The sequence below is a fragment of the Caloenas nicobarica genome, chromosome 6 (genome assembly GCF_036013445.1).
Source record: "Caloenas nicobarica isolate bCalNic1 chromosome 6, bCalNic1.hap1, whole genome shotgun sequence".
NCBI lineage: Eukaryota > Metazoa > Chordata > Aves > Columbiformes > Columbidae > Caloenas > Caloenas nicobarica.
In genome coordinates this window covers 21,021,018-21,042,380 of record NC_088250.1, presented here as the reverse complement: position 1 = coordinate 21,042,380, position 21,363 = coordinate 21,021,018, and the positions used below count along the sequence as shown (strand labels likewise).

At 37.6% G+C, this 21,363-nt stretch overlaps 1 protein-coding gene across 1 annotated transcript in view; it reads left to right on the top strand.

The window, feature by feature from the left end:
* MYO3B (myosin IIIB) overlaps window positions 1–21,363 on the top strand; it is a 192,767-nt gene that overhangs the window by 37,400 nt on the left and 134,004 nt on the right. Inside the window, exon 8 of the mRNA XM_065637621.1 lies at window positions 4,122–4,267. Within this exon, the coding sequence (XP_065493693.1) occupies window positions 4,122–4,267 (146 nt within the window). The remainder of the gene's footprint in view (window positions 1–4,121; window positions 4,268–21,363) is intronic.

The window sequence follows — 21,363 nt, the reverse complement described above, 5'->3', positions numbered from 1 at the left end:
ATATAATTAATTTTCAATCAATCAACATTAATTGTGATAATTACTCATAAGAATTATTTAAAATACTCATTACTTTGTATTTTGGAAACATTTCTAACAATATAATTATTTTCTGATACACCACGGAAAAATTTCTATGATGATAATAAATAAGGAACTGAAATCCAAATATGAAAATGGGGGAATATGGAACCAATTTCAATCACAAATTCGCCCTTTTTAAAATTGTGTAAATGTGCTTGAGGGGAGGCAGGGAGGGAAAGAGGAAACAAGGAAGGGATAGAAATAGATAGGTATCACTTTGGGCTGGATAATTCAGTATCCCCAGGGCTGCTAAATGCTATCATGATTTTTTTTTTCAGTGCATAGGACTTAGAACAATATTTAATATTATATTTCCTATGGAAATAAATTAAGTTGGATTACATAGTGTCAGGTGGAGCACAGAAGTTCAGTTGGTTTGTTTCATTTGACTTGCATGGCTAGCAGTTTTGTTCTCCTTGCAGCAAGGGTAACAATTCTGTGCCACATTCATTTCACATACACAGTGCTTTTCAGCATTGTGCTCGCACACCTCATAAGCTGCTTAGTTAGCTACGTCAGCCAAGTACAGCACCGCCTAGCTTCAAGAGCATCAGCCTTTTTATCTCTGGACTCCTTTCTGCGGGCAGGTCACCAGCGCTAATTGTGCAGCAGTCGTTTCCAGGTAGCACATCTGTACTGCTGTTATCGGTATTGCTTTTGCTTGCAGCTATACTTTGTACATGCACTGTAGATACTCAGGCAAAATGAAAGTAAGTTCACTTCTAATAATTCTGGATAGACTTAAAAGGGTTTGATGTATTTTGCTTTAGCTAAACATGTATAGCTTCCTCTCTGCGCACAAGTTAGTACAACCACTGTACATATAACAGCTAGTTCTCTGTATTGCCTGTTTTCCCTCTTTTAAGTCAACCTGTTATCTACTTACAGTCTTACTGACATTCAAACAAATCTTTGCATTGATTTCAGAATAAGTAGAGCTATATCCCTGAATATAAAGTCTTCTTGTCATGATGTGAATCATCTTGCGTATCTCTGTGAAGTTTTGTGTTTCTGTAGAAGTGATAAATCACACAGAATGCCTGATGACTGACTTCTCTAAATTCCTTCCAGTTAGTGTGACTGATGTGTTTGTCTGCAGGCTTTGCTAGACCAGTGAATTCCCCCCCTCCTCACCCTGTCCCAGTGTCACCCTCAGCACAGTTAGTGTTGACAGCTACCATCAAGTTGTCTGTTTCTGTGTGCTATTTAGGTGCTTTCCATCCCATGACAGTATGGGTGGGCATGGAATCGTGATAAAATTACAACTAATACAGAAGGTGACAGCCTGTCTCCTTAGCAACCTGGGCCACTGTGTGCATGTAACCAGCCCATGCTGAAGTGAGAGACTTGGTACTTATTCCCATGGTGTTGGCTGGCAAATTTCAAGATTAACTACATCACCCCCTGGAGCTTTGGCATTAATGTAGTGTTTGCAGGAAAGCAAACTGTGTCTTCTCTTTTGCTTGCACAAGCAGGGAAAGATTTTGCTGAATATAAAGTAGGTACAGACGTGGTGAAGTTGTTGCACAAGGTAGAGAAAGAAAGTAGCATTTTCTGCAGCTTCAGATCATTTCTTCTGGGCTCTCTGTCTTCATGCCCCACTGGGCAGAGCAGGCATCAGCAATGCTGAGAGGCACTGTCAGCTCCAGAACTGCAACCAAAAAAGACAGATGTTTCCAAAAAAATAAGTGTCTCTGAGTTCCTGATAGAGACAGGAGCATAATAAAAGATAAATCAATGGCATTTTTCCTTTTTGTATTTGGCTTTTAGACACTTTTGCTCTGCAGGGAGTTGCAATACAAAGCAGGATTGAGGCATTCTTAAGGACTCAGTTTGTAAACTGTGACTGAGAGAACTTCAGAGAATTCTTCAGATTGCAAGGTAGAGTGTTGTCTGCTAGCCAACATATAAAGCAAAGTGCCAAAGAGCACCTTTCATCAAAGAAGACACTGAACATCTGATTCTTGCTTTAAAAAATAAAATTAGTGGCATTCATGTTTCTCTAAGTGGTACATAAGTTGGTAAGATTCTAATAATAAATCCCACGGAAATTGAAATCTTGTTTCAAACCACAGTGACCATTAAATTCATATATATGGCTGTATACTCAGTGTCAGAAAAGCGGTTCATTTTGTATTAATACATTTTCTATGAGGCTGATCTCACTATAGTCAAGCTGTCCAAGATATACTGGGTTGCATGGTCCACTGGCTGAATTTTTGTAAACAAAGAGAATGCAGATTAAGGGGAATATTTTTGTAAAAGAATAGCTGCAGGCTTTGATATTAAGATCGAGGAGAATCTGATGATGTTTAATTCCCCTTGATTAGAGTGCAAGTATTTTGCCATAGTGTCATTTTACTGCCATGTACCGTATTTACTGGAGGTATAGCTGTTAGCTGTGGAGCAAAGACATACTAAGATGCGTTATAGATTCATTTCTCTTTGTTTGGTAGGTAATACATTGTGAAGCTGAGAAAATCTCAAAGACACTTTTTTTTTGAAACAGCAGTTGCAGTATACTTTTTCCCCCATCCATTCTGAGTGCAAACCCCTCTGATGCTCATATTATTTTAGTGTAGCTTGTTAAACTGATTTGCTCTAGGAAAAGAACTATTAGTATATAGCAAAGGAATTAACTAATGTCCAACTGTACTGCCAAAAAAAACCCCACAAAAAAACCCAAACCAACAAACATTTCAGTATTATTTTAACTACTATGTTCAACACCCCTGATTTCTGATAAAGTAACTGATGAGTGCTGTATGATGGAGTCATGAGTCCCAGGATAAGAGATGGACAGGTCCTACGGGCCTATGTTGGACAGAATCTCTACCAGAGGCAGGAACCCCCTCTGTTAGGTGCAGCTTATGGAGAAAGTAACCAAGAGGTTAAGCTGGAATCTGCAACTTGTCTGGAAAAGCTTCTCTTACAGCAGGCTGCCAGTGGCTCTCTGCCAGCAAATACCCGGGGTGCTGACTTGCACATTGGCACCTCTGCAAAGCATTGTCCCAAACTGAAGCCTTAACACAAGTACTCAGAACTAATACAGAAGTAAAAAAAAAAAACAAACTCTCTTCTAGAACATAGATACAACCACCCTAGGACATGCTGTCAGAAGTTCTGTTTATCTTAATTACAAATTAGTAACGATACTTAAAACTAGGAGAAAAATCATGGAAGCTGATACTAGCAATATGTCAGGATCTGTCAAATTTTCAAAGCAGTTGGTCTAATTGATAAGATTTGGGAAGACAAAATTGAAACAGGATTCCAAATCGTGATAGAATAAAAAGCAATGAAGCTGTGTTTTTTTTCCTTGTGCCTTTGCAAAGGTGATGGCTAAATTTAAACATTAGTCTGCATCTCACATTTAGATACAGATTTGCTTCCAGTTAGATGAACCTTATGGTTAGAATGCAAACAGTAGGTTAGCCAGAAGTGTGCATCAAGTTTGTGATGTAAAACACTGCTGATGTCCCAGGAGAGATTCCTGCCAACTTCAGTTTTTCTGAGACAAGGTACATGGTATGTTAATTAAGATTTTTTTTTTTAAACTACTCAAATCTAGTAGAGACAAACTGAAAAAAAAAAAAGGAGGCAGAAATGACTGATGGGATATTCTTATCTAAAAAACAGCTGTGCAAATCGGTCTGTCCTCATGAATAGTCATAGTAGTTAGAATAACATCAATAGGGTTCTCTGCTATGGTAATAGGTTTGTGTAAGAAGTGATTTCTAAAAAAATAATTTAGTAGAGTGATGTCCTTTTTATAGATATTTGAAGCATTTCATGGAGCTTAATGTATTTTAGGAAAAGAGGGAGATTGTTTTTAAAGAAAACAAACCTATGAGAAGTTCTAATTTACTGTTACATTTTTGCGGGGCTTTTCCTAACTGGGATGTACAGGCAAAGATATGGATTTGAAAGCTATGTGGGATTTTAGACATGACTCAAAAAGTACTTGCATGTCATGCTAGGATGGTGTGAATCATACATTAGGTTAAAGCGTTGTTTTCTCTGCTTTTTTCTGATAGGTCATTGCTTGTGAACAGCAGTATGACTACTCATATGATGCTCGATGTGACGTATGGTCCTTGGGAATAACAGCTATTGAACTGGGGGATGGAGACCCTCCTTTATTTGACATGCATCCAGTGAAAACCCTTTTTAAAATTCCAAGGTATGGCACTAGATGGCTCTCTTCACTCACTAGTTTGTTCAAAGGCAAACTAGTTGAAGGAGAAAGAAATATTTAGTAAACATTTGTGCTTCAAATCCTAAGAATCTCTCATAGGAAAATATATCAAAAAGCTATAATGTTAAACACTTTTATTTTTCAGCTTGACTTCTACAATAATTTATATTTAGAGTGCCTTGAAATGATAAAGATTTATGTATTTATTTTATTCTTGTCTTAAAATATAAAATCATATAATATCAAGGTACCTCCCTTCAAAAGTACTTTTCTTAGCTACTATTGATGAAAACATTTGTTGCAACAGAGGAAGAAGCCAACATTTGTAACTGTTGAATAACATTTTTGAATGTTATTCCTCTAGAGTCTTAGGCTTGTTTTACTGTGGAAGAAAACAACACGATTTTGCCAATGCTATGAAGCAGTCTGGCAATTTCAGCAAACTGTAGTCATAATTTATTTTTTCATTTACTTGAGGATGTTAAAATGTGAATATTTGGATTGTCGTACATGGATATGAAAAAGAGATAGAAATTCCCTCTATGTATAGTCATGCAAATTAGCTGTATTATTTCTTGCTGTCTGTTTTTAGTTTCATTTTGGTTTCATTTTGTTGAGTCTTCCTGAGTAAGTTGAGATTGACAGTATAAAACAGAGTTTAACAACAAAACAGTTGTAATAGTAGAAGAAATATAGAAAGAATTTGTCTGTCATTGATTAGACTGGCATCTACTTGTCTTTTCCACATTTTGCTCATAAAGAAAGAATTGCCACTGACTGATGACAATTTAAAACCTTCAGCAATACAAATGTTTGACCTTTTGTTATGTGCACAGTTATCATAGGCTTTTAAAATTTCTTCTGATTGCAATTTGCATTTCTGATGAAGTCTATTTATATGCAGATACAGTTGTGCTGGGTTCTGTGTTATATAGTTATCTCCTTCTACCCAGCTCAGACATGAACTGCCACCACTCTTTCCAAAATGATTCATACCAAAGCAGTGGTTAGTCTTGTTGCCTTTGCACAAGTGTAAAACAGGTCATGGCAATTAAGGCATCAAGGTAGGCTTCAGACTCCTGAAGCAGTATCAATAAATTTTATCAATGCTCAAAACAGTTTAAAAGGACAGAAGTCATACCAAAAGTAACAGCAAGGTATAGGAAGATACATAGAGTAGAGCATGTAGAGGCTTTAATTTCTATCTATAGTTTACCTCTTTCCCTATTTGCTGTTGTATCTCTATGACTTAGGAAAACAAAAACGAAGTATCTATCTGATTAATTAAATAATGGGTACATTTACTAAATAAAATGGTAGCAATTTTTAAGTAAAGAGATTTCCCTCTCCTTTGCATTTTCTGAGCTATAACCCTGCTGCTGGTCAATGCACATTCATATTAGATAAAATGGACTATGGTTAGTGCTGGATGACACAAGGACCTGGCGTATAGGAGACAGAGCTTCTCTCCTGGTACTAGTTTGAAGACAACTCAGAGGAGTAGAAAATATAACCAAAGGGTGCATTCCCCTCTTATAGTAGTTGGACAGTTTAGAAGTAATCTTAGCGCAGTTACTGATATCTGTGCTGCAATTCACACATTTTAAACAGCATTTTCAACATGAGCATTGAGGCTGGGCTCTTTTAAGGTTGAAAGTCGTTCTTCCAAGCACTGGCTATTGAGTGCTCAAGCAGCGATGTGGAGAAGCATTGCAGCTCACCTTCTGAGCCTTTTCAAAATCCTCTGGGCTCAGGGATCTGACAACCTTACAATTTCTGCTTTCGTGATAATATCTGTGTTTGAAGTTATAAATGCAAATGTTAAGCCATTTTCAGGTAGTTAGTATCCTGGGTATCGTCTCTGAATTTATCCAATACAAATTCTCATCTACTATAACATCTAGAAGCAAGGAAGCCTACAGGGTAGCTGTATTTTATTGGAAGAACTCTCTCCTTTTGCATGCCACTTGCTAGCCTTATTTGGTAATCCTTGGCTGCCTTATGAGAAGAGGAAAGGTACAGTCAATCCCTGGTTTCCTTCTCCACATGACTTAATATCATTGTAAGTCCAATCAAAAGAAAAGGAACCCTGCTGCTGATTTTTTTTCCTTTTTCTTTCTTTTTCATTATTGCATCTCAGTTTCTTCCCCAAGACTTTCTCTGCATCCACCATGCATTTGAGCCAAAGTTCTCAGCCCTAGTGTTTGGCTCAGTAAGACTACAATTAGGCTCAAAAAGTTTTTTAACTGAGACCACCATTATCACATCTCCAGAGTCGTTCATGCTGTGCACAGGGATATTCACATCTTAAAATTGCTCTGCTGATACCTGCAGTCAAACAGCTTAGGTTAAGATGGAGTGAATGAGAGGCAGCATATTCATGCAGCTCAAATTCTTGTTTCAGTTGACAGGTTGACCAGTAGTGCCCGCTGCTTTCTCTAGGAGGCCACCTGCCTGAGCTTTCCCTACAAGCAGGCTCTGCTCCACCCATCATTTAAATCAAGATGTAATTCAGGTGAGGTGGAGGAAGGGTTCACTCAGCCGACTGCCTTCAGTTCATGGATGGTGACAGCAGTGCTCTCAAGTGAAGTCTGTAGCTTACTGCTACTGAGAGGGGTATAGTGAGACAGAACTCGTTCAGCTAGGTTTTGCTTTCACCTGAAAACCAGCAGGAGGTTGACAGTTTCTGCAATTATCTCACAACTGTAATTTGCCATTCAAACCACATTAATATTGGAGTACAATGGAGATGAATGCTAAGTTATTCACTTCCAATTCTGGAATTCTGGAGTTTGAAGACCTGGGTCGGGAACCACGATAACCTTATATAACTCCAGCCTTGTGTACTCTGTGCTCTAATTTCTGACAGACATACATAATTTAATTTATTGATGACGACTCTCTCAGCTGTGGTTTCTTGTGGTTTGATGTGAAACTGGCAAATCAGCTTCCAACAATTGTTAAATGTACTAAATGCACTGCTACCAAATGACACCAAAGCATGTTGCACAATTGTGGTGTGACTGTGGTACCCTACAGTCAAGCTCCATTCTATCTGGAAGTGTAAAAACCTACTGCAAATAATGAGCAATAAATGTAATGGGCTATTGATTAAATGCATATATCTGACTTCTGTATGTATTCTTCAAGGATAATTTTTGTTGATTGGGCTGGTTTTACTTTAATTTGAAGAAGAGATGAAACCGCTATTCACTGTAAATGGCACTTGGACATCACTCAGGCAGAGAGTCATCAGGAATTATTTCTTTGTTCCCTTACATTCTTGAGTACAGTTGATCCATATCTTTCTATTTATATTGCCTTCTGTGTGCTAGACCAGTCCGTTTTGTGTGCTGCTGATTTCTTTACATTAGCAGAAAACTTTGCAGTAGTTTCCAAGTTTTGTTATGAAGCACTGAATAATCTATTCTCATGACTGTACTTAAAAATGCTAGTAATGTGGAAATTACCAAAGCTAGATACAGAAATCTGTGTGTTTCCATAGAATTCTTCCATTCCCAAGTAGGGAATAAGGTAGTTAAGATTCTATGGCAGTTTAGTAGTTGGCTTTTTTCTGGAGACAGCCAGTAATTGTGCCGTTAGCCTTGGCATTGAGTTTCAACTTAGTGAGCTGTGGAGCTAGGCCTTAGTCTTAAATTAATGTAATTGAAATCAGTGAGTGTTTACTTTGACTTTATAGGGTTTGAATCAACCATTGAATGAATGATTTTGTACTAACAGTCATAGCAGTTACATACCCCCAAGATCTTTGGAGATGTTGTTTTGTGTAGACTTCAAGTCAAAGAACAGGCTTTTACTGCTTTCATGTGCTAATGTAAGCAGGAAAATGGGGAAAGCTAACAGTAGCCAAACATCATACACTGGGTTCTCTAAACAAGAAGGAAATAAGGTATTAAATTCAGATGGTACTAGTTACAAAGCCTAAATATTCTTCCAGTAGGTAAGAAATTATGCTTCTCTACACTTTCTACACAGCAGTTATAACAATGGAAGGGAAGGTTAGAGTGGCACTGCTTTAAAATATTAAATATTCAGCAAAGCATAGTCGAGATTTCAGTCCCCAGGAGACTCTCTGGGTGGATGAAAATTTCATTCCTAAGCTGAAGACTTCTGTTGAATTTGCCGCCTCCAACTAACACAGGTCCACATCTGAATTATGTAGCTTGAACCAGAAATGGACTAAGCTCCTGGTTGAATAGCTCAGAGGTCTGCAAGGGAACGTGTCTGTGGATGTATCATAGGACCTCAAGATGTTTGGATCCTATGGCATTTCTGGAAGAGGAGACCCCTTAAATCCAGAGAGGAGACCGTTTAAATCCAGGTCTATCTTCATCGTTTCTGTTTGAGATATTTTACATTCCTCTCTTGGGAGGACATAAACAAAAAACATCACACCTCACAATAAAACATTCCAGTTGCCGTGAACGTTCTCTCTATCCCATCCTAGCTATATATGTCATTGGAAGACTGTTGAAATTAGGATTTTCCCAGTCATACTTCTCTGTGCAAGCTAGAGTTTAGATAGAAATGACATAACTTGTAGTGACAGCCCTGTGAACTGTCAAAAAAGACTACAGGCCGGTCTGTAAGGCAGAAGGTCATAATAGGGAAAGTTCTCACTGCACTAAGATGTTTGATTTTTGTAGTCTCCATTAGTGCTCTGAGGTTCCTATCTCTGTATTTTTCTAACTGTTTTTATTTCATAATTTTCACATCTCTGTCCTTTCAGCATTGCTGGAAAAAGATTCAAATACTTTTGTCTTTTGTCAGGATCCTGCGTGTGTTTTGTTTGAAGATAGTTCTTAACAGGACATTTTAGATAACAAGGCCTCAATCAAGTCTCTCTCTTTGTCTCCTTCACCACCTCAACATGAGCAGCAACTGTCTTGTCTGATTGCTGTGCCTTTCTAAATAAAGAACATGACCTATCCTTTCTTCATAGCAATTCTCTTCCCTCATGTTGTTTAGCATAAGGATTTTAATATGAAGATTCTAGTGAAAGGCCCATAAATGCTTCTGTTAGATAAATAGCATTAGTTGAAAAACTGCAAGCATATGTGTTGCTCCCTGTCCTCCATTTTTATTGTATTTTGAACTGTAACTACAAACTGCCTGAGGTGTGAAGTAGGTTACATACGTGCTTTGGTGATCTGACATTGTTGGTCCTCGTACTGAATCAGACACACTGTTTCTCACATCTAGAATTCTGTCTTGCAGCTACCAGAATTCTCTGTTTGAACAGAACAGTAAAAAGGTTTTCTTTCATTGAGTCAAGCAACATAAAATGTGATTAGGGTTTGAATTTATCTCAACAAAATAGCTGATTTCCAGAGGGCAAGTGAACTGTCAGAATTCAACACGTCTCAAGTTGGGCATGAAAAATAGGTGATCCCACTGTGCTGCACTCCCCTGAAAAGCTGACCAGTGTTTCACAGCAGGATCCTGGATGCCAAGCAATTTAGGAAAGGGTGTGTAAGTATTAACTTCAAACTTTTCATAATACAGCCTCAGCCATGGGCCACATGCTTAAGCATCTTCCAGTGGTTAACCAGTTTTCTAGTCCTAGAGAAAATGTAGTGTCTGCAGCAAATATCTGATAGCAAAAGTAGAGTGAAGAAGAAAATGCCAATTAAATTTTGGGTCAATGTTTCATTAGACACTAGGCTTCTGGATCTTATTTCTGTATGTATTATGTAGATTTGGAAGGGGCTGCAAGTTCATGGACGACTGCAAATTTTTAAAACCTCTTTCATTCATGAACATTTTATTGAATGAATGTGCAGTGATACATGTTCATGGACTACTGCAAATTTAAAAAACCTCCTTAATTCATGAACATTTTATTATCCGAATGTGTCTTGGAAACAGTTGTGATACCACATGCATGAGACGTATTCTTAGAACTGCTAATGAGAAGGAAGCATTATCTTAGAGCAAACGTTTATGTCCTGTTTTGCAATGATGCACACATTCTTCCTCATCAAAATGAATTCTTTGATCTAACTCATAAATCTTCTGAAAAGGGACCTCCGATGCCTAGAGATAGAGATAAATCATACTGTGAAGACACTGAACCATGAAATGATTCCGTTAACATGTTGTCTGTCTACAATATATTTTCAAATCTCCAACAGAAGGGTCTAAATTATGAAGGGAAGGTGGCCTAGCAAAGTTGGTAATTTGGGAGTTGATACTTTTAACCTCTTCCATCTGCTGCCACGACTTAGGAGTGTCTGTTTGGTCAAAATATTACAAAGTAAAAGATTCTCAAATACCATTACACTCAAGCTTTTTAAAGTGAAATAGGTCCATAAATTCTTCAAACAATGTTATCTTGTGAGAAATGTTACATTAGATCAGTATGATCTCTTAAGGTAGCAGTGATTTGAAAATTTGAAAAGTGATGGTTATGAAAAATAGTGTGGAAGAGATAAAGATTGTACATTGTCGTCCGGAAAGGGTGGTTGTATATACCAGTGTAAAATGAGGACTTTGGGTCATCTTGCAAAGATACTGTGTTTCAGGAAGGTGGTATATTAAAAGCGATTTTCTAGGTTAGGCTGACAGCTGACACTAACAGAAACTGAGCCAAATTCTTCTCTCATGTCTGTATCAATCAAGTGTTGCTCTTCTGAAAGCAGTAGAAGGCACCTGTATTAAAACTGATTGGTGATAAGAAATGGTTATTTAATTTTCTAACCCATGAAAACTGAGTATTAAACGAAATTTCATTAAAATTTTTTATGCTTCATTAATTCTTGTTAAATAGCCAAGAGTGGGATGGAGTTGTGCCTGTGAGTTCTTATCGAATGGTGTAGTTCTTCACCTGTGTTGTACTATGTTGAGACCTAAAGCTCTTGGGAGTGCTTATTAGTTTGAATTTAGTGATGCTTGATTGCTTCAGGAGCCGACCTGGCCCTAGTAGAACCAAACCTGGTGTCTCCACCTCCTACCCCATTACAACTTCAGCTTCCTGGTAGTTTGCAGGTAGGCAGTATAATTATCTTATACTTTCTGTGCACTTCATCTTTAATGCTGGTTATGATCTCTGAAGAAGTTCTTTAAGAGTACTCAGTTATTGTAATTTTTAAGGTATGATCATGTCAAGAGAGAGTATAGACCTGTTTCACTTCAATAGTTAGTGTGCCTGTGAGCCAGTCATATGAGGTAAAGGAGCCAAAATATTTGCACCTTCGCTTTGCTTGGCGTATACAGTGTGCAGCACCTGGTGTACTGCAGGTAGTTTCATCCATCTGACCAGGTAAGAACCGTTGTGGGGATGTTATTTTTTAGAGGTAACATTTAAATATTAACATTTTGTAATGTAGCCTTTCATACTGCAGCTGGCTTTACCAACTTTTTTTTGTAATTTTGCCATCTGCACTGGTACTGACATGATACTGATATGCAATGTAGCATACAGTTTTACTGCTGTTGCTTGAAATGCAAGTATGTGTTATAGGATAGTAACGCTTGGAGTTGGTTGCTATTGTGAAATAAAAGCCAAAAGAATCAATAGAATTGTAGTTATTTAAAATGAAGTGTTTAAAATTATTAAAGGAACATGCTTAATATAGTCGTATGATAAATAATTTGACAGCAGGTATGCAAGTTTCAGAGCATGGTGTTGTTTGCTTCTTAACAGGAATGTGAGATGTAGTTACAGCAATGTGACTAAACTACTTCAAAAGACCAGATTCTGCCTATGGTTATAGGTAGGGCATCACGAGTACTGTAAAAGCTATGTATGCTTGTCTGAGGAATAATTTGACTTTTACATGTTATTTTATTGTCTGATTGGACTTTCATTACTTTGTGATAGTATTTTTATAGAAAATCCCAAATACTGAAAATGTAAGGTGACACATTACATCTAAGAGTACTGTGGAAATATCTGATGTGCAGAAATTTAAGCTCCTCGGGATCCTCCTTGGTTGGTATACAAATGTCAAAGCAATTCAAGGATAGAGTATATCTGTAGGTGGAAAAGCATACAGATCTGTGACTAAGGATTGGCAAGACCACTACTAGTTCTTCAGCAGGTTACAGACTCCTCATATAATCTTGAACAAGTCAAATATGACTAGACTTTCAAAATTATTTAGGTCCCTAAATATGTTGTTAGGTAGCTAGTGAAATTTCCAAGAAGCACTTCTGTGTTTCATTTCTGTTAAAATTCTTTTAATCTCCATTCTGTGTTTAATTTTTCCGAAGAGCTGAGGATCACTGATTTCCCAGAAAGTGAACCATTGATGTGTTTTTGAAATGTCAGTAAGTGTGTGTGCGTGGCTCTCCGTTCTTTCACGGAATCACAGAATGGCTGAGGTTGGAAGAGACCTCTGGAGGTCATCCTGTCCAACTGCTCTGCTCAACCTGGGTCACCTGTAGAAGGCTGCCCAGGACCATGCCCAAATGGCTCCTAAGTATCTCCAAGGATGGAGATTCCACAACCTGTGCCAGAGCTTGGTCGCCCTCACAGTGAAAAAGTGTTTCCTGATGTTCAGATGGAACCTCCTGTGTTTCAGTTTGTGCTCATTGCCTCTAGTCCTGTCGTTAGGCACTGCTGAAAAGAGCCTGGGTCAGTCTTCTTTCTGCCCTCCTTTCATATGTTTATATATATTGATAATATCCATCCTGAGCTTTCTCTTCTTTATGCTAAACAATCCCACCTGTCTCAGCCTTTCCTCATGTGAGGTGCTCCAGTCCCTTCATCAATCTTAGTGATCCTTTGCTGCACTCTTTCCAGCAGCTTCGCATCTCTCTGGAACTGGACACAGCACTCCAGGTGTGGAATGCTGAGCAGAGGGCAAGGATCCCCTTCCTCAACCTGCTGGCAACACCTCTCCTATTGCAGCCCAGGATACCATTGGCCTTCTTTACTGCAAGGCCACGTTGCTGGCTCATGTTCACCTTGGTGCCCACCAGGATCCTCAGGTCCTTCTGTGCAAAACTGCTTTCCAGCTGGCCAGCCCGCAGCATCTACTGGTGCAGGTCTTTGCACTTCCCTTTGCTGAATTTCATGAGTTCCTGTCAGCCCATTTCTCCAGCCTGCTGAGGTTCCATCCCTCTGGACAGCAGCACAACCCTCTGGTGCAGCAGCTGCTCTTCCCATGTTGGAATACGAGCAAACTTGCTGCGCGTGCACTCTGCTGCACCATCCAGGTTATTAATGAAGATGCTGAATGGGACAGGGACAGGACTCAGTACTGACCCCTGGGCTACACTGCTAGTAAGGAATGAATGTCCTGGCATTTTGTTTGTATCATCTGATAAAACATGTATTAATTCCATGGAGAGAGAGTGTTGTGCTATGAGGACAAGATATTTTAATGTTATTCCTATCACATTGTCTCATGGTTTGTGACAGTGTCAAAACATACTGGAGTAGGGACTCTACCCTTATAAAGATGTATAGTAGTTATTCATTACTAATTCATTTCTAACAGATATATGAACTGGTAAAAATCAAATGCATCCTAGGGTTTGAATATCAGACTTAAATAGATTTGTGCCAGGGTTGAACTGAGTAGTGGGTGGCTGGTAAGAGCGTTAGCTTCATTACATCATCTGTGTCTGAAAAGCAGAGAGCTGTTTGTGTCTAAGACCATACCAAATCCGTATAGATAACTAGTCTTTTAAGTCTGGCAGTAGATCAAAAATTCGAGTGTATGCAGTTAGCAGCCATATCATAGCAAAATGGGGTCTGTTCCCCATTACCTTACAATATTTTAATATATTTGATAAGGTGGTAAAAATATTATAAATATTTTTATATACTACATAAGACAGTAGAGAATCAGCCCTGAAATTATCTTGGTGCAATTTCCCTCCTCTATTTCCTTAGCTATTTGGTTATCACATAACTTACATACAACTACATAACTGTTTCTTGTTGACTTTGTCTTTCTGTTCCTTTTTGGAAGTTGTGTACAGATAGAATTTGATTTCACAGATGCATTCTTTGTTCAGATGTATTCATAGCCTAATTTCAGCCAGTCGTTCATGCTCTGTGGCTTGTTGTTGAATAGTCTGTTGTAAGCATTTACTATTTTGGCTATTAGGGAAGACTTTGCCTGCATAGTATGTTACTGGTTTTTGTTTTGTTAAGTCTCTCTCCTCCAACTAGCTTTCTCATGAATACATGCAATTACAAATAAAAGGATATTGGTTTATATGTATATTCTTCAAGGCTTATTTAAAACAGACTATTTGAGCAAACATTCCTGCCAGTATATTTGTTGCTAGAACATTCATGGGACTTACACACAGAAGAGCTAAAATGTATGCAGCTGAAATGAATTCATTGAGAAACTCGAATGAATAATTATGACAATAAACATGCACAGATCTCAGCCATATTCTGAGCAAAGAAAAAAGAAACACATCTGATATTCTGTTTTATTCTCTGTGCCAAATTCCGCTTTCTCTGAACTCCAGGTAGAAGCTGAGATGCCTGACAGATGATTTTACTGACTCCGTATGCAGTTCATTTCGTGCATTAAACACACATAAACTGTTTTAGTCAACCAGTTTCTAAAGTAAATTATTACTTTTCAAAATCCATTGCATAAGTAATAACAGACTGCTAAGATACAGTAAGTGTCATTTTGTTTTGCTCTAGTGGAAAATTTCCTGCTGACAAGGTCAAGCCCTGCAGTCTGAGAGCAGTCAAGTGATGAAAGGCACATCCAGCAGGAGGAGAGCTGGTAGATGGACAGCTATGAACTGTTGTCTCCTTCAGAAGTGAGGATTTGAAATGTGGCTTAGATAGATTTAGAGGACAGAGCTGAGCTACAAAGTCGTGCTTTTGTTATTGTGGACTAAAACCACATTGATTTTAGTATGTTTTCAGAACTGCTCCCCATTTCTTCACAGAGCTACAGTAGTTAACAGCATTGTTTGTAGTGGTTCTGAGGCATTAATACTGTGAGGGTAGCAGAGTAATCCTTACATATAATAGTTATGGACTTGTAAGGAGATTCATGCTATGGTGCACAGGAAACTGGAGGTTGCAATGGAGAAGATGTAGCATGGAGGAAGTTTTGTAGTGCGGCAAAATACTTGTTCTGCATTTAAAATGAGTTTGAAGATGGTGGGAAAATCAGTCATTTATAGTTAACAGCCAATTTTCCACCATTCAGCCAAGAGAACAGCTTCCTTCCAGGTAGATAATTCACGTGTAATATTGCTTTGCGGTAAAATATTTAGTGTTCAGATATTTTTTGTATGATTGATTAATATACTTTGTTATAGAAATAGATTCTTAGGGTAAAAAAATTGAGATGATCTAGGAGTCAAATTGCTCAGTAAAGAACTAGGTAGCTGCATTTTCAACAAATAAATCTATATCGTTACCAGAGGTTGCTGAGAGGCTGCTGATGCCTTATTACATAAGGTTTAGATAGATTACCTGCAGCACGAAACAATTTACTGAGAACAGAAATTGGGCTTCCAATACAGTCTAGAAATGAAACATCACAATTATTTGAGGTACTCTGTAACCTTGGAAACTATTGGGAGCAGTGACATCAGCAACAATTATGTGCATTTTTTGTGTTTAGCTTATCACCAAGGTAACCAGAGCAGGTTTCCCTGCTTGAAATTTTAAGAACGTCTTGGTTCAATATTAAGTGAGCATGTAGGAAGCAGACTATTTAGACTCTGTTAAAATTGCATTCTGCTTCCATTTTAAAATGGTCCTTCAGGATTTAAATTGTCTAAGCTCATGGGTGGTTTTTCTTCTTTCCTTTTTCCTTTCTCTTTCTGAAATAGCTGCAGGTAAATGAAGCCTCAATTACTGTGTTAAATTCACTGCATACTGGAAAGAAGGAAAAATTAATTCCTCGTTTAATTCCTTTTGCTGGCCCCAAATACCAGGTATTGCAGCTGAACACAGAGGCTGCAAATTGCACTGCATTGGTTTTGGGGATGAGACTCAACCACAGTTGAGGACACATGATGGTCCCACATATAACTTCCTTGAGGGAAGTTTTGCATTGAAGTCTACGTCCACAAGTGACTTGCTGTCAGTGCTGCCTGAGGAGTGCACTGGATGAGTGATTCCCTGAGGATTCCTGGCTGTGGCACATCTGTAGTCAGCCTGCCTCACCTTCTGGTTGTGCCAGTCAAGAATGGCCTAGCATGATATCATCTTCACATTTAATCCAGAGAGGTTTGGTTTAGCTTTCTTCTCTCCTTTCTCTCCTTTCTCTCCTGTCTCTCCTGTCGTCTTCCTTCTCTCCCTTATCGCCTTCTCTCCCTTCTCTCCCTTTTCTCTCCCTTCTCTCCTTTCTCCTTTTTTTTTTTTTTCCTGCAATAGGTCTTGGGGAAGGTAATGTTTGAATTAAAGCCTTCTTGCACACTGGGAAAATCTGTAGCCCCCTTCATAATTGCTCTGTGAGGGGATAGTTAGGTGGGGTTGGAGCCATGATACTGGCAGAGAAGCTGTTCAGACCACACAGTCTCTCATATATGTGTGGTTCAATTTTAGATGGAGGTGTTTTACTATGGAATACTGATAATCCTTGTCCATCATTCATGGAGGTAAAAGGAAGGGCTGCAAAAGAGTTGGTTTTTTGTTTAAGTCTGGAGCACTATCTCAGGTTAAAGCCACATCAGTTGGCAACTTAGAAATGCATGTAGAAGTTTTCATTCGTAAAACTTGTATATTTTACCTGTGATGTCTACGTTGTCAAACACTTTGTTTATGCAAAAGCATACGTTTTTACCCATAGGTTGCTGCATGTGCAGAATACACACTTGTGTTCTGTTGAGTTATTGCACGTTCAGTTTATGATTTTGCAGGGCAATGGATGTACAGGCAAATTGCCATACTTATGCCTTATAGATACCAGTTAGAACTTGATGTTTGAAGGAAAATAATAAAATTCTGTTCTTGTTTGGAGTGCAGTCCTGAAGAAGCGTATATGCATTTCAAGCCATTAGCCCTGTGAGTTTCCAAAACATCCTTTGTAGCCTATGGTTTAGTAGCCCACATCACTAATAGTGAATCGAACCAAGTAAATTAAATTAGATTTTTGCATTAAAAAGATAATCCCTTCACATAGTTTGGTATTGCAGAGAGAATAAAGCATCTCATACATCTCATGGTACCATACATTTCAGAGACTTTCATGGGAAGTAATTGAAAAATAGATGCCTTTCTCAGAAGTGGAATATTAATGTTCATATTTGTAAATGAATTAATTCAGTGACTGATAGAAGCAGAAGAAAAAGAAATCCAAACTTTTTAGATACTAGTCACATTCTAGCAAGACTATTTCCATAACAAGTAATCACACTATTTGCAAACATATTTGGTGAAAAGGAGCTGTGCTTTGAAAGGTATTGATTTGCTTGTTACAGTTACAAGTTTGAATAATTTTAAAATTCTATGCAGTATATTTAATCATTACTCATGATTAGTGCAGTAATAATGCACTAGGCACATCTACACATTTACTATTAACAATTGGTGTCTTTCCTATCACAGGTGTAATCATGAGTTAGAACTCATACAAAAATTTAAAAGAAATTTTTACTTATTGGAGTGGATATTGGTTATAAATACTTATAAATACAGTATTCAGGCAGTTAATAATCATTTCAGTGGGTTTATTTTATGATAATGAAAGACCATTTAGATTACAGTTGTGTTGCATCTTCTCTCAAGAGTTTCTCCAAGAGGTGCAAGCTTTCACCATTGTTGTGAGGCCAAGAAAAAACTCCCAGGCAAGACATCAAAAACTACTCTTGTGCTTTTGGAAAGGGAGTGCTTATGTTTTTTTTTTCTCTGCAAACCTTGCTTCAGTAGCTTGTGGGGGCAGGGGAAAGGAAAGTGTCTCCTCTTGAGAGAGTTGGTGTCTGTGCTTTGGCATCCAGCACCACAGTCTTCGAGAACATTAGGAAAAAAAATAGTAGTAACAGCTTTTGTCTTTCTACCTGGCTGACTAAAGTGATTTGACTTCATGCAGTTTAGTTTGGTTAAATTAGCCAAAAGGTAACTTCTAAGTTTCTTAATTCAGAGTATAGATTATATCAGATTCCCTCTTATCAGACTTCACATATTAGAATAAGTGCTGGGTAAGGATGTTCTGAATTACAATAAGACAGCTTTATTGGGCAAGTTGATGATCTGTTGCCAGCATGCAAATGCATCAGACTTTTACAAGCAGCATCTGCTTCAACTGTCTGGGGACACAAAGATAACAGAAAATACCTTACATTGGAACAAACCCAGATATCTGACTTGATGAAAGCGTAATTTTCATTCGTGTTTAGCTATTCTATGTGTTATTTAAAATTGAGTGCTTCTGTCATGTCAACACATATATAATCACCTCTTAGTTCCTCATAATTAGTTACTGAGAGGAAATTCAGAAAGAAAGAGTTATGTTCCATATAGTACCTGGTATTTTTATTGATGTAAATATATTTTATTTCTCAGCTGGTTTATTTTAAAGTTTTGGTTGGGTTTTGGGTTTGTGGGTTTTGTTTGTTTGTTTTGTTTTAACTTAATTGCTTTGTGTACTGTATATTTAAGTCTTGCAGTATCTATTACGAGTTTTTAAAGACTCAGATGCAGATAGTGGCCACCCAACTCAAACATACAGCAAATGCTCTTTGTGAGAGCTCCCTTTGATGAAAATTTAACTTCTTGGTCTACTCAGTTGAGAGGATCTTGGTAGAGCTGTGTCAGAACTCTGCACTCTAGAAAAATCAGGGAAGACATGACTATGTAGTTTTATTGTTGTTAGGTGCCAGAAAATTTCAGTCTTTCCAAAAAGACACAAATGCATTTGTCCCCAGAATTGTTGAGGAAATAGAGTGCTTGCTTGTTGATAGCACCTGACTTTATTTGGAACGTAAATAAGTACTGTTTTCTAATGTTTTAAAGGTAAAACAGTTCTATGATTCAGATTCTCATTCAGTATGTTAATATTTATTATAGAACAAAACATTTGTGTATCCTCAACACTTAACTGCCATTGCATATTATAAATTGTTCATGCCATGGTTCTGATTTATGCCCACAAAAGATGAAATCCTTTCCCATTGGCAAGAATCTAATGATTTTTAGGGCACTCAGATTTCACCTGAAGTTTTGCTTTTGGTTTAACAACATGCTTTACTCATAGCTGCTTCTTTATTTTAATGTATTCCTTCTGTTCATTCCTCCACCACTGCTACTTAGCAGTTTTTACCCATTCCTGGATAAGCAGACTATCACACGGTAGTCTGTCTTCTGTGGTAGACACAGTCTGTCTTCAAAACATACCTTTTTTAAAGGTCTGTACTGTATTTCAGTTTCTTAGATGATATCCTTGATTATTTTCTTGTTTCATCTCCACATGCCAAATATCAAGGCTCTTACACAAAATTATTTATGTCAGTTCTTTTCTTTCTTCCATGTTTCCTTATTATTCTATGTCAAATATTTTATCTCTCCACTAACCTTCTTGCTTTCTCAATTCTGTCCTCTTCGGTCCTCTCTAAGTGTTTAGGGAATGGTGCTTGTGAGGTTGGGTTTTGAGGTTTTTTTGAGAGAATACCCTGTTTTGGCCTTTGGGGATTTTGGTTTGTTTGTCTTAATCTTCCTTTTTGTCTCTCATTTTTACTTGTTTGTTCTTCTCACTGTGGTGCTGCTTTGAGATTTTTCCCAATCGTGGCATTGTCTTGTCTTTCCTTTTGCCAGAATGCTGCCTCTTGCATTCAGAACACTCCTTTGTCCTATGTCTGTCATTTACCATGGCTCTGTTCAACTCTTCTTTCTCACTGGATCTGTTAACTTATCCAGGAGATGGTTCTTTACAAAGCTTACCCTAGAATATTCACCGTGAGGTGTTGGTTAAATCTTGCATTAAAAAAAGAAATTAATCCTTGATTTTCACATTTCTTCATGTTTTAATATTCCAGCTTTGTAGAGTTGTGGGATTTTTTTTGTGTTTTTGTCTCTCATTGCATCACTAGTTGCTTTGTTACACATTACCTGCACCATTAGTGTTTCTTGCATTACATTTATTTTAACTACCTTCATCCTTTCCCAGATTCTGTGGCTTATATGGGTCAATATTTTTCTAAGGGTGTTTTCCACAATGTACCCAGTTGTTTCAAGAAATGCATGAGTTTTAAGTTAGTGTCATGCAGGCTTATTGAGATACAGTCTTACCAATATTATTGTCATATAGTTCTGCATAAGAGAGGGTTTATTTGAATTGCTGCCATGGGACTTTTTATAATGAGTAAATTATTCATGTTTATCATAGTATGTTTATTAGTCTTCACTCCAGTTATAATCTACAAGGATTCCTAAATCATACATTTTTTTTAAAAAAAGCAGACAAAAATTCAAGTGTTTTAAAATAAAGCTTATTGGATGGAATAGAAGAGGACACAAATTCCATTCCACATACAGTGCTCTTGTTCAGAAGGCATATTACTTTAAATGATAATTCCTTTTTAAAAAAATGGTACCCTTACGCATCTTGTACTTTTCTTTACATTTCAGCATTTATTTAGTCTATTACTTCTGAATTTTTATAATGATCCTCCTAATGATCCCTTGGAAATATGCCACCATTAGCTAACATACTCCCTCTATAAGTATTCATTTCTGAACCAGACGGGTAGGGCTATCAGAATAATATCAGTTCTTACAATGCAATGAACCAAACTATACTGAAAGCAGTAAGTTTTGAGTCATAAAGAAGTACAAATAAGGAGTAATCCTTGTTTCCTGTTGAAAACACAGAGTTTGAGTGCTTGCTTTTGTCAAATGTAATGAGTGAATTCCGCGTTCAGTACCAGCCATATCAAGCATATTGTAATAAACTTCTTTTATGGGGTTACTGTTAGGTTTATTTGTATTTCTGTCGAGCCTCAACTAAGAAGAGGCTTCCCTCCATGAAATGGAAGGATTAGAAGATGTCTTCCTCTTTGCAAATAAGAACTAAATTAGACAAAGAAATGAAGGTAAAGAAGCAGCACAAGTGCCAAAACTACTTCTGTGGTTCTCTAAGTAAGTCCCCCTTTTCATGGGAGTAATGTAGTGAAAACATTTT